We start from the raw sequence: 14769 nt of genomic DNA, 5'->3' as shown, positions 1-14769 counted from the left end.
ATGAAAAGGATAAACACAGAAGATTTAACAAGAAAGGAAGAAGAACAGAAGGCAATTGGTTATGTTTTTAAAATATATATTAGACTTGAATTTGGTAATAATAAATGACCCTCTACTGGTTATATAATGCTAACTATACTCATTTGAATTGATTCCTTATGATTTAGTTCTTGTTGAACATAGCATATCAATGGATATTTAACATATGATACAAATGATGCAATCTTCCTAATCACATATTCATGTAGAAAATCATGTTAGTGAATGGCAAAGAAAATGAAAGCCTGAATTAACAAAATCAGTGTAATAGCTGTAAAATTACAGTTTCAGGTTAAACAATGTCTAAGTCAGTTGAGAGATGTTTTTGATCGTTACTCTAGATGAGATGTGGCAAAAGGGTGTGAATAAAGATTATAAAATAAGCTATGCATAACACTAACATATAATATTCATTGTTAGAGTTTAAAAAAAGTTTAGAAATAAGTTGATTATGTATTGTGCCGTATTTTAATATTTAATATTGGAGTGTCCACTAGATGGCGGTAGAGTACAAAACATGAGGTGTTTTTCAACAAAAACTTGATGTGAACAAAGGTAATTTTATTAATTGTAAGTACTATTATGAAATCTTGCTACATAATAATTACCAGAAATAATTGCCTGTTCTTACACATGATCAGAGGCCCCTCTAAGAGGTCTGGATTTCAGGATACTCTACTTGTCAAACTACGTTGAGACACTTGTTAACCAAAATGTTTTTGACAAGGCCTGGAGACTTGTTTGCTCCATTCTTCATTAGCACCATCCTAGATAAAATGTCACATAAAAACAGAGCGGATCCCTACTTACCCTAAGCAGCAATGTTCCGATTCCAGCGTGGCTCTTCTATCCATCCTTACGACACCGAGGTTAGTCTCTACAATGCTAACCGAATGCCTTTGCCGCCTATCATCATGCAGGTGTACACAGTCAAAGGAAGAATTACTGACTATACTAGAACGGGAAGAAATTTCACTGTGTCCAGAGTCTGAGAAATTATCTATAGTGCCACTAGCTGCCAGTGTATAACCTACAGGAGAAAATAAAAACACAAAAATGATCATCATTAAAGGGACAGTCTACCATAGAATTGTTATTGTTTTAAAAGATAGATAATCCCTTTATTACCCATTCCCCAGTTTTGCATAACCAACCTAGTTATATTAATATACTTTTTACCTTTGTGATTACCTTGTATCTAGGAACCTTCTTCCAGCCCCCTGATCACATGACTGTGACTGTTTATCATCTATTGTCTTAAATTTAGCATTGTATTGTGCTAGATCTTAAATAACCCCCTGTGCCTGAACACAGTGTTATCTATATAGCCCACGTGTACTTTCTGTCTCTTTGTGCTGAAAAGAGATTTAAAAAGCATGTGATAAGAGGCAGCCCTCAAAGGCTTAGAAATTAGCATATGAGCCTACCTATGTTTACTTTAAACTAAGAATACCAAGAGAAAAAAAGCAAATTTGATAATAAAAGTAAATTGGAAAGTTGATTAAAATTAAAAGTCCTATCTGAATAATGAAAGTTTAATTTATACTAGACTGTCCCTTTAACTGCCTAATGAAACTTAAAGGGACAGTCTACACCAGAATTTTTATTGCTTTAAAAGATAGATAATCCCTTTATTACCCATTCCCCAGTTTTGCATAACCAACACAGTTACAATAATATACTTTTAACCTCTGTGATTATCTTGTATCTAAGCCTCTGCAAACTGCCCCTTGTTTCAGTTCTTTTGACAGACTTGCAGTCTAGCCAATCAATGCCTGCTCACAGATAACTTCACGTGCACAAGCACAGTGTTATCTATATGAAATACGTGAACTAACACCCTCTAGTGGTGAAAAAATGTTAAAATGCAATCTGAAAGAGGTGGCCTTCAAGGTCTAAGAAATTAGCATATGAACCTCCTAGGTTAAGCTTTCAACTAAGAATACCAAGAGAACAAAGCAAAATTGGTGATAAAAGTAAATTGGAAAATTGTTTAAAATTACATGCTCTATCTTAATCATGAAAGTTTATTTTGGCCTAGACTGTTCCTTTAAAAATTATAAAGATGATATAGCTAAAACTACCAACCACCCGCTAATGATTTATTTTTTTGTAAAATGTTTGTCCCATAAAAATACTACAAAATAAATATATTTGTGATTTGAAAACACAGAGGTAAAACATTTTTGACTATACAACTTCGGCATAAAGTTTATGCTATAAATTCTGTATTTGTACACATCGTGTGTGTTGTGACCAGCAGGTGATAAAGGGGCTTATTGCCAAATGCTTCAAAAGATGTGTAAAATAATGTACATATATAGAATCTTATAGTTGACTTTATACTGAGGCCTAACAGTCTAACAATTAACAAGCTCAATTACTCAAGCAGTTTATTCAACATTGTACCTTTTCTCGGAGAGCTCTGCGGGGATGTTGGAGGAGAAGAAAGTTGTGATGATGCATTTGATATAGTGTCTTCTGCTTGTTTTTTGTGTCTTTCCAAACTACCTTCTTCCGATAATGAGAGGATTTTCTTTAAAGCTTGCGGAGAGTTGATGCCTTTAAGAGGAGATATGTGCTCATATGATAAATAAGTTATGATGCCTAAGGTGAAACAAAATGTACAGCTCATATAGTAATAGTGCTATTTTCTTACTTCTTTTTCTTAAAGGGACAGTCAACACCAGAATTTTTGTTGTTTAAAAAGATAGATAATCCCTTTATTACCCATTCCCCAGTTTTGCAAAACCAACACAGTTATATTAATACACTTTTTACTTCTGTGACTAACTTGAATCTAAGCATCTTCTGACCTCCCCTAATCACATGACTTTTAGTTATCTATTGACTTGCATTTTAGCCAATTAGTGCAGTGTCTGCCACTAGCCACGAGCGTGATCACAATGCTATCTATATGGCCTACATGAGCTTTCTCTCCCCTGCTATGAAAAGTAAATAAAATAGAGGCAATCTTCAAGGGCTTAGAAATTATCATATGAGCCTTCCTAGGTTTGCTTTCAACTAGAATACCAAGAGAACAAAGCAAAATTGTTGATAAAAGTAAATTGGAAAGTTGATTAAAATTACATGCCCTATTTGAAAAATGAAAGTTTTTTTTGGACTTGACTGTCCCTTTAAATTGGAACTCACCAGTGGAATATTTATAATTATAATTAATAAAACACAAATATGCCACAGATAAAATACCTCTCTATTCAATTTTATTGACAATGGAAAAGCTTTTGCGTGTTCTTTAAAGTGATGGTAAACCCAAGCCTATAACAAACACTAGGATTTACCATCACTAAAAATAAACAGCTTCAGTCATCATTTCGTAAAAAACGATGTTAAACTCACCCTCTCTGTAAGGAAAGTAGATCGCTAACTCTGCCCGCGGCACAGCGCTTTCTCCAATGAGGTGATGTTTCCACCTCTAGACCAATAGCCATGCTAGGATGTCAGTTGATACGAACGGCCATTGGTTTAGAGGTAGAAACGTATCCTCATTGAAGAAAGCGCTGTGCCGTGGGCGGCCAGAGACACAGACTTAGCGATCTACTTACCTTACAGATAGGGTGAGTTTAACATAGTTTTTTACAAAACGATGACTGAAGCTAATATTTATTTTAAGTGATGGTAAATCCTAGCGTTTGTTATATGCTTGGGTTTATCATTATTTTAACAAGATATGTTAAAGAAAAAAATATATATAATTAGAGAAATAAGGCAATTGGAAGATATCTAATAATGTATGTGCTCACTCACCGTGTACTTCTCAAGAAAGGCAATGCATTTTACCTGGGCAAGATTTTCTCTTAAAAATAAAATTCTCCAAAATAAAATAGACCATTTTATTTTTGCACTTTAATTACCCTTTAAGGATTTTTTTTAATAGTTAAAAGGAAGGGCAGAAATGTAAGTACTGTACAAAATATTAGCACAGCACTATATATATTATTTTGTACTAATACAAATAACAAAATTTATGATTACCTGATAAATTAATTTCTTTTACAAACATGATATATGGGATTAAACTCTACTATACCAGGAGGCAGGAAAAAAAACACCCAACCCAAAAGATCTATAATCCCTCCTACTTTTTCGAATCCATTCAGTCTACTGTATAGCCACTCAAAAGGAGAAAACCAGTAAATGAGGTGCATGTTAGAACCATCAATTGATATGCTTCAACAATATTACGGGGGCCTCCTTGACTCTCACCACCATGAAAGAAATTGATTTATCAGGTAACCATAACTTTAGTTTTCTTTCATAAGGTGGTGTGAGTCCATGACATGCGGGATCTCCTACCCAAAATGTGGAATCCATGATACCATAAAAAGAGTGGGGCAAAAAAGGAAAAAGAGGCAGGCACATCATTGACCAGACACTGTGTCCTGGAGAACCTGCCTGCCAACATAGCCTCTGAAAAGGCAAAAACAACAAATAAAAAAAATCTCATAAAAATATAAAGGGAGGGCCAAAAGGGAGGGCCAAGCAGCAGGCTTCCCAAATTGTTCAAATAAATATTTGGTTTATCCAAGAAGCCAAAAAAACTGCAGTAGTCTTTTGACCTCTAAGAAAACCGGAAAAATGGAGAAACAAAGTGAAAGACTTCTATAGCTTCTTTGTAATAAAAATTAAAACCCTACCTACATCCAAATGATGTTGAAGGACACAATGAAGGAACGGCCATCTCCTGATTAAGATTCAGAGAAGAGACAATCTGTGGAAATAAGTTAAAGCGATTTCTCAGGACCGCCATGACCCGATGAAAACTAAGACAGAATGGTGTCTAATCCTGGACCTAGTATAACCTATCCTAAAAAAGGAAGAAATAACAGACTACTCTTTAACACCATATCTGTAGACCAGGACTGCAACCATAAGGCTCTCCTAGCTAGCACCGCCAAAAAAGCATTCTTAGTATGCAACCAAATAATATTAATAATTGCTTCAAAATAAAAGGAATTCACCATTGTAATTAGCTTTAAATTATCTAAAATTTCTGCTAAAGAAAACTCTTCAGACACAATAAAGAGACACACCAAAGAGCAACTGCTCCAGCCACACAGGCAACCTCATTGCAGGAGTGAATTAAAACCCTGCCAGCAAAAAAAAGGTGTTTTTTGTTTTTATGCTAGGCCTTCAAATTCTAGTCCATAGGCTCCTTGATGAACGTGCTGTCCCTCAAAGGAATAGTAGATCTATCCGCCAGTGTAGCAAAATGCTTCATCTACTTTGGAAATCGACACCCCAAACCACAGTCCAATTGACGGGCACTGGAAACCTCTTTTTTAACTTTGAAGAAGGAATAAATGTAATACCAGGTGTGTTCCATTCCTTGGAAATCCCCCCTGAAATGGGGACTGATACTGGAGAGATTGCTGTAGGTTTAGCTGTCAGATTAAACAATAAATCCAGTTGTTTGACTCAGAGGAAAAAGACTCCTGGACACCCAGAGTCAACCCTTTACTGAAGAATCCAAGTCAGTATCTGTCACACTACTAGGAAGCTGTAACACCTTTTAAGCGGTCCAGTAAAGGGATCTGGCAGGAGAATCTTGTGCAAAATTAAGGCATAACCCTCAACACCCCTAAAATAGGAGAAAGAAGATAAATCTTATAGCCATAAGATTAATTCATCTTAACTCTTATGATGCAAGGGAGAGGGACACTACCCTTGTGAGGGTACGGGGTGACAAACTTATTTAAAGTTGGTAAAACTGTCAACACAACCAGCAAATTGTTGCATAAAAAGACAGGCAGCCACAAGTTGCAAAGCACACTCAGTCTGAGATGGCAATTTTTATTATTTTTTTATTTAAATACAAATCTCATCTCTAAAGGGTCAGAATGAATACAAAGAGAGGGGACAGTTCCAGCCTGCTCCATAACCTACATAGAAAGAGACAGAAACAGAACAGTGAAATACACACACATTTGTCAGTAACAGATGAGCATAAATATTAACAGATATGCAGAAAATATATAAACAAGTATACTGATATTATATATTTTCTTATACTTTACCTAGAATGCATGTATACTCAATACACACTGAATACAATACTGTGTGGAAATTCTTAACAGAGGCTAATATAAGCCTTGTAAAGATCAAACAATCAATGCAAATGGCAGAGGAAAATGATTCAAATCAAGCTCTTGAAATGTTTGTACTTAACCCCTAAGACAAAAAGCCTCTCCAGAGAACCAGCACGGAGTACGCATCCAGTAATGGCCACCGTCAATAGTGCGGAAGGAGAGTGAAGCAGGATTGCTAAGCCACAAAAGTGTGCAAGCCCGTAGCGCTGCATTGTATAGCGTCATGAAAACTGTGTCCCCCTAACAGCGTTATCACTTCAATTCGATATTGGAAAAACTGAGCTGTGCAGTAAAGCAGTAGCATTAGCCCCTTATAAATGCTGCACTTTAAAAAGTATAAAAAAAGGTAGCGTTATCCTCTTAAAAGCAGCGTAGAAAAAATAAAGCGAACATGGAGCTGCACAGTGCCATTTACTCTGATTAAAGGCTCCCACCAGTAATAACCCAAACATGTTTACTTTACTAAACAGAAAACTATAGATGTCGTTTCATGTCTGTACGTAATAAAAGTAGTGTGTGTGTTCCCTGGCTTTGATATACAATAACTAATGTACCTGCTGTGTGAGTGTAAGTTACATACAAACCTGTGTAACACTCACTCTACTGAACTTACCCAGCTGCATCCAGTAGAAGAGCCCATCTAAGTTAGCTGTCACTAACTCTAGATCTTGCATATCAGGTACCCCGATGAAGCCAACAAGATGAGGCTGCAGGACCAGTCCAAGCGACATCTGCTGCAGGCTAGTGAAAAACTCCCTCAGAAGAATTACTATCACTGCCTATGGTACTCCTCCACATCCCTCTGACCTTTTCTCAGGCCTCTGAGGGGGATAACGAGCCTCATAGCAGTTTAAGAACCCCTTTCCACGAAGAAGTCTAAAGCACCTCCTATTCCCACATTCTCCAGTGAAGACTAAGGGGAATCAGGAAGTGGGATGGATTAAAGCTCTTGTTGCATTGGGTGTTTTTTTCCTTCCTCCTATAGCTCATTGACTCTCACCACCTTATGAAAGAAATTAAAAATAACCACATTTCTAATATAATAAAACTTAAAGGGACATAATACTCATATGCTAAATCACTTGAAACTGATGCAGTATAACTGTGAAAAGCTGACAGGAAAATATCACCTGAGCATTTCTATGTAAAAAAGGAAGATATTTTACCTCACAATTTCCTCAGCTCAGCAGAGTAAGTTCTGTGTAAAAAGTTATACTCAGCTGCTTCCAGCTGCAGGTAAAAAAAAAAAAAAAAAAATGAAGAAATGAACAGCAGCCAGTCAGCATCAACAGTGCTGAGGTCATGAACTCTTTTACTGTGATCTCATGAGATTTCACTTAACTCTCATGAGATTTCATTGCAAACTTCCTTACACTGAATAGGGAAATAAGATAAGTGTGCACGAACGCTCGCTCCTTCCGCTGTCCCGGGACAGACATACTGATTTGCTGCTTAGTCCTTTACAATAGGATGTGGCTACTGAGAAACTTTTGAGGTAAAATATCTTCCTTTCTTACATAGAGATGCTCAGGTGATATTTTCTAGTCAGCTTTTTACAGCTATGCTGCATCACTTTCAAGTGTTTAAACATTTGGGTATTATGGCCCTTTAATATACCTTGATATAGGTAACAATCTTATAAGAATGTACAAACTATTTTTGTTTTCAAAGCAAACAGCTGGTTTAGCAGACAAACATATATATATAAGCAGTGCTAAGTAGGTTGACACACATGCAATCATATCTGCAAGAGGGACACTGAAGAAATGTCTTCAAGCTCATTTCTCTAACATATAAGTAGCTGTGTGCCATTTCATGTGGACTTACCAAAAGGTGGTAGATCTTTAACTGGCACTTTCTTCCGAGATGGGTATAGCGATACTGCAGGCACTTGTAATGCCTGATTCGCCTTAGCTATTTGCTGCTGCTGTTTCTGTTGTGTAGCTGCCCTTGGTGTAACTGGTGATGTGTCTGGTTTACCTGATCTCTTCTCACATGGATTTTTTGGCACTAGAAACAAAAAGCATTCCCAAACCCCAATTACAACATTGTTACATGTACAGATGTAAATACAATTTTCTTTATTTATTAGGTAACATCTAAGGGGGAAAAACCTGATATGGCAAAGATCAACAGGAAGTCAAGAAGCTGATAAGAGTTAATTTATTCAAAGTTTCTGCAAGAAGACCCTTTCAAACGGGCTGGAGGCTCTCTAACCATTTACTAGGAGGTTCATGTCTGCTGCTGCTTTGTGTTTACAAATTTTTCTATAGTCAATACTGAATTATTGAAATTTTCAGTATAGGTGACTGTTTCAACAGGCAAAAGCAGCTATTCCAAATGAAAAAAAGGTAAATGAACTATATGTAAATATTTCAACACACTCCAACAGGTAGAATGGTTCACTAGGTGCACATTAAATAAGATTTTTTTTTACATAGTACAATGTTCCTTTTAAAGGAACTAGCAAATAGCTAAAATATGGAGAGGTGAAGAGCTATGTTTAAAAAATGAACAAACACTGCATATCAGTTCATTTCGGACTGGCTAAAAAATGAATGCATTAACTGCAACGCTAGTGAATTGCAACACAGTTTTTTTTTTATCCCCAAACTATTCAGAAGAAGGTAAATCTGAGCTTACATGTATTTGTTGCTGGCTCACACTGCAGAGATAGCGTCTGAAGATTTTCTTCATCCATTTCAAGATCCAGATCTGACAAGTACTGCTTTACTTTACGAGCCATCTGGGCATCTTCATACAATTTTTTTGCATTTAAGAAAGAACTACGACGTACGCGCTTTTTGTGCCCTCCAGTCTGGGCTACATCAAGAACTGTTGCATTGGTACTGCCTTGACTAAGTGATCTGATAAAAAGAAACAAAGCAGAAAAAAAAAAGAATGAAAATTGGGTATCAATACAAGTCTGCAAAAATGAATCATTATCATAGGCAAAATCAATTAAGAAAAATAAAAAATAAAAATGGAGCAAAATCAAACTACTGTAAATGCAAGGCTTAAAAATTTCACGCATAATGTTGTTGCTAGCAGCTTGAAAATGCAAATTATGCTGTTGACTGTGAATGTTCTTTTGTAAGTAAGATAGCCAGTTAGTAAATGAAACGGACACTACTGTTCATCATGCAACATGTGGTCTTAGGGCGAAATGGATCAATAACGGTTATCAATGAGGATGGAGACAAATTCTGAATATGTCAGAGAAATTGCAGTTTTTATTCCTTTTTTCATCCAACCTATCCCATTTCATCATTTATATATTTTTTTAGCACTATATATATTTGTATGAATCCATTTAAGTAATCATTTTCATATTTTATAAATGAATTATACATATATTTACTGGTTTGTATGACAGTGATACAAAGAAATGATGATTACGTTATTATTCATCTTCTTGCATGGAAAAATAAAAAAATATAAAACTATATGGGTTGAGAATATCAACAGTCTGCCAGCAAGAGGGTTAAAAAAGGGAACAAAAGCCAAAAAGCAAGAGAAAAAGAAATGGATGCAAATGAACAGAATGAATATGGCAGGTGTGAGAAATAAGGTCACCAAGTAACTTACCCTAAACTTCTCCACTTCTTCTTCCTACAAGTGAGAGCCATGAAGAAAGAAGCATGGGTACAGGAAGAGACAGAGAAGGGGAGAAAGAAAGTTCACAAGCTCAGAGAGAAAGGACTAGACCTCGAGACCAGCAATACTAGAAGCTCACACACATCTCTAGCAGACCTACAGTCAGTACAGTACCTACATTCCCCACCTGCTCAGCAGATGCTGTAATATTATGGGGGGAAAATCTTTTTTTTGTTCCAAAACACAAAATAAGTGTTGAGAATTCAATTATCATTTTAGATTATTTATTTTCAAATGCAAACATACAACTGTCAAGTATTGAAAGAAAATATCATTTGTATTAAAGAACATAAAACCTCCAGTTAAATTTGCGTTAATGACATGCTGTCGTAGTGTGAAAATGTGTATTTGTGCACTGTTAAAATCCAAAAAAAAATATCCATAAATGCAAATGTCCACATACAATCTGGTGTCTAAAGTTCTTCAAATAAAAAAAAGTTTTCCAAGAAATAAAACTTACCTTGTTCTAAACATTAGTGCAGGATCCATGTTGACCGAAGCCATTCGACCGACATGGCGGATTTCTTTCGCAATCATCCTTAGCTTCTCAAAGTTGACCAAACCTTCAACTTTGGAGTCATTACCTGAGTAAGAGACATTGGCTATTGGTTTAAGTTTGTGGGTATTTTCAGAAATGGATGGTTTAAGCAAAAGTTTGGCAAAAATCCCCCCCGAGTCAGGGAGCCATGGCTCATATAATTTTCCATCTAGCTTCTGTTTAGATGATTCTACATCTTTTTTTCTGTTTCATAAATAATGTGTTGCTGGCTGTTTGGTATTCTATCTGGCTCATCAATTTGTCAACCTGCCTTAAAAGGGACATAAACCCCAAATTTTTCTTTCATGCCATTTTAAACAACATTCTAATTTACTTCTATTATCAAATGTTCTTTGTTCTCTTGGTATCCATTTGCAAGGGCCCTAGATGGCAGCAGTATTTATTGCCATGTAATGGTCCAGACACCTACCTAGTTATCCCTCCAACACAGAATACCATGGGAACTAAGCAAATTTGATAATGAAAGTAAATAGGAAACTTTTTTAAAAATTGTATGCTCTGTCTGAATCAACATATCCATTTAAGAATAGGAACATTGGTGTCTGCACTCACCTTCATGTAGGAATGTAAGATCTTTTTTGATAACTGGAAAAAGGGGGATAATGGGAGGCTGAAGATTCTGGCTATTAAGTACATTGCGATATTTAGCCATGTTCCTTGATGGGTCAAAAAGGTCTTGAAGATCTTGAAACAGCTTCTCATATTTACTAGGAAGTTTTTCCCATGTTGTTCGGAGTCGTGACACAGGAGCCAAATTTAAACCACTGAAAAGACAGGGAAAAAATGTAGCCGTGTTCCAGGAATACTACTGATATTAAAGCAAATGTAATATGAAAATAACCCATTTAATCTGAATTTTAAAATGTTAAAAGTAATTTACCTGTGTGGGACTAAAAGTTCTAATGTTTTGATTTAAGCCATTTAATAGAGGGGTGTGTGTCATTGTTAATGATCCACTGAATCAGGTAGGTTTATTAATAACAAATTATAAATGTTTTTTCCCAGTCACTTTTTCCACCCCTGCTACCAATAGTGGGAGCGCTAAAACGGCAAGCAAAGGGCATTTACACGCAAGAACAATCACATAAGTACAACTCAGTGATATCACTAGTTTATGCCCATAAAGCAAAAGCTCAGAGAGAATTCCACATGTTATAGCAACCAGCTAATTCTATGAAATATACATTTCACAATACAACAACAAATATGATTCCAAACCACACAATCCATAAACTTTTTTTTTAAAATATTCATAAGTGTAAAAAAGGCTCTTTTTGAATCAAATCAAATTTTCCTATATTTGTGGAGTATGAAACAAAAGATAACCCCTATTGGACAGTTACTAAGGTAGTTATGTGGTTTGTTGAAATGTATTTTGCTTACCTAATGATTGCAAACATAGAGTTGAAATTCTTGCACTCCCTACAATGCAGTGCAATCTTGATAAAATGCTTGATAATCTTCATCCGCTTCAGTTGGTTGGTTTCCCTTAAGATTTCCGAGGCCACCCAGAAGGTCTCCTGATTTATGACCTCTTCAAAGTTTTTCAGGTTGGTGCAGCCAGTCTTTGACTTCAGTTTAAATAAGTCATCGATGTATTCTGTTGGCTCAATATTACGGAACAGTTCAAAATTTCTCATGGAGAGCTGAGTTGCAACTTCAATAGTGCTTAGCTGCAATAAAGAAAGCTGACTTTCTCTTAGCAAGTCTTGAGCGTCTTCATCTGAGCATAGGGTTTCTGTTTCCATGTTATTTTTTAGGTAGTATCTTAATTTAAAAAGAAAACAGAATGACTTCTGTAGCAAGATGCGAGGACACTTGTTGGCAATATAAAAACTACAACAAAAGAAGGTGACATGGCTGCAAAAGTATTTGTTTTAGGAAAATAAACTATTTCATGCTGATTAACTAAGATTTTTTTTGTGACGGAGCTCCCACTTGAGAATTTCCATTAATTAACATACCACAATGTAGTGTGCTGACCATCCATTCAATTAGTAATTATCTTATAAAACAATAAAAAAAAAAAAATTTTTTTTGCTAAAACCATTTGTTTTTTTATTTTCATCTTTGACAATCATCTGAAATAATTTAGGCATTTTAAAGTTAAAGGGTCATGAAACCCATTTTATTTTTCATGATTTAGAAAGAACATTCAATTTTAAACAACTTTTCAATGTACTTCTATTATCTTATTTGCTGCATTCTCATGAAATCCTTTGTTGAAAAGCATATCTAAATAGGCTCGGTAGCTGCTGATTGGTGGCTGCACAGATTCCTCAATGTGATAGGCTCACCCATATGCATTGCTATTTCTTTAACAACAGATATCTAAACAATAATGCAAATTAAATAATATAAGTAAATTGGAATGTTGTTTAAAATTGTATGCTCTATCTGAATCATGAAAGAATAATTTTGGTTTCATATCCCTTTAAGTCAAACTACCCCTACATCTAAGTATCTTTACCAAGGGAATGTTTACGAGACAAATATAAAAAAGCTGTTCTTTACCACAGAGTTATAATTAATATGATACAAACAGATTTGTCATTAGTTCAGTATAAAAATAACACTAAATAAAATATTTCCCATGACCATACCTTCCACTAAGCTGTATTCTGTCTGCCAGCTTAGAGAGCTGATCAGGCAGCCGCCTCTGTTTGATTACACCTTCAGGTGTGACAGACACTTCACATAAGGAGTAAGCATCTGCGACAGCGGTCAGCGCAAACTCTCTGATGGCCTGAATTACCACTTCTTTTGCTGTAGTGTCTTTGCTGATCATTATGTAACGGCTCTGTTGGTCAGCCTTGAAAACACGCAACACCTGGTCAGGTAGATCTAGAAGAAAAACAGATGCATGTAGAAAAGTTATATAAAGATTAAAAGCCAGAATGATGACTAAATAGTCATTAGATTAAAAAAAAAAACTTTAAAGCGTAAAAAGCTATAAAACTCACTTTGTATACACCAGAATGTTCAACACCATATTCTACAGTGTGTTCAACATCATATTCTACACAGTGTGTTCAACATCATATTCTACAGTGTGTTCAACATCATATTCTACAGTGTGTTCAACATCATATTCTACAGTGTGTTCAACACCATATTCTACACAGTGTGTTCAACATCATATTCTACACAGTGTGTTCAACATCATATTCTACACAGTGTGTTCAACATCATATTCTACACAGTGTGTTCAACATCATATTCTACACAGTGTGTTCAACATCATATTCTACACAGTGTGTTCAACATCATATTCTACACAGTGTGTTCAACATCATATTCTACACAGTGTGTTCAACATCATATTCTACACAGTGTGTTCAACATCATATTCTACACAGTGTGTTCAACATCATATTCTACACAGTGTTCAACATCATATTCTACAGTGTGTTCAACATCATATTCTACAGTGTGTTCAACATCATATTCTACACAGTGTGTTCAACATCATATTCTACACAGTGTGTTCAACATCATATTCTACACAGTGTGTTCAACATCATATTCTACACAGTGTGTTCAACATCATATTCTACAGTGTGTTCAACATCATATTCTACAGTGTGTTCAACATCATATTCTACACAGTGTGTTCAACATCATATTCTACACAGTGTGTTCAACATCATATTCTACACAGTGTGTTCAACATCATATTCTACACAGTGTGTTCATGCAACAACCTCCTCTTTACTACATGATAAATTGGTCTAATAGAATCCGTTTTCACAGCACAGATCTCATCATTTCAGGGTAACTCTCTTTTATAAGGGCCTAAATCATCATTATTTTTTTGTTATTTGTAGAGCGACAACAGATTCCACAGTGCTAATACAACAGACAAAAAAAAAATACAAATGAAAATATTAAAATGATTTACAAAGAAAAAACTATTCTCCTGGCTATGCTCAATGGGATTATGTAAATTAAATAAATAAACTTTCAATGCATGATGTATTTCTACTGCATGAAATATCATCACATGAGAGCATGTGAGAGGATACTGACACTATCAAAAAATTTTTTATAATATGACAAAGAAATTTAAGTTGTTGAAGTTTTTAAAAACATGTCAGCATTAGTTATAGTTTAAACTCTCAAAATGTTTAATTTCTGAAAAAAGGGAAAACCCAGTCACAAAAAAAAAAATTCACTTCCACAAAGACTGAAATAGTGTACTGATTTTTCCACTAAGTGGTGCTGTTGTTTCAAGAAAGGCGTCAATGTGGTATAAATGGCCCATCTAAAAGAGAAAGTAATTACAAACTGAACATCATACAAGGTGAACTGCTTAGCAACCAGTTTGTAAGCTACTAGCAAGATATGGAGCAGTCCATTTAAGAAGATCAGACAATAAAATAGTTGGCATGTTTTAGCAAACGT

General features: G+C 35.3%; 1 protein-coding gene across 11 annotated transcripts in view; it reads right to left on the bottom strand.

Moving 5' to 3' along the window:
• RAPGEF2 (Rap guanine nucleotide exchange factor 2) overlaps nt 1-14769 on the bottom strand; it is a 652959-nt gene that overhangs the window by 19822 nt on the left and 618368 nt on the right. For 6 of the 11 annotated variants that reach the window (XM_053703785.1, XM_053703786.1, XM_053703787.1 and 3 more), the window contains 9 exons: nt 12969-13209; nt 11749-12132; nt 10918-11129; nt 10267-10390; nt 9738-9761; nt 8793-9016; nt 7977-8159; nt 2449-2646; nt 850-1069 (listed from right to left, as the gene is read on the bottom strand). In XM_053703785.1, the coding sequence (XP_053559760.1) occupies nt 850-1069; nt 2449-2646; nt 7977-8159; nt 8793-9016; nt 9738-9761; nt 10267-10390; nt 10918-11129; nt 11749-12132; nt 12969-13209 (1810 nt within the window). The remainder of the gene's footprint in view (nt 1-849; nt 1070-2448; nt 2647-7976; nt 8160-8792; nt 9017-9737; nt 9762-10266; nt 10391-10917; nt 11130-11748; nt 12133-12968; nt 13210-14769) is intronic. The other 5 variants (XM_053703791.1, XM_053703792.1, XM_053703794.1 and 2 more) reach the window with 3 other exon arrangements.

The sequence above is a fragment of the Bombina bombina genome, chromosome 2, assembly GCF_027579735.1.
Source record: "Bombina bombina isolate aBomBom1 chromosome 2, aBomBom1.pri, whole genome shotgun sequence".
NCBI classification, from domain to species: domain Eukaryota; kingdom Metazoa; phylum Chordata; class Amphibia; order Anura; family Bombinatoridae; genus Bombina; species Bombina bombina.
This window is presented reverse-complemented; position numbering and strand designations above follow the sequence as displayed.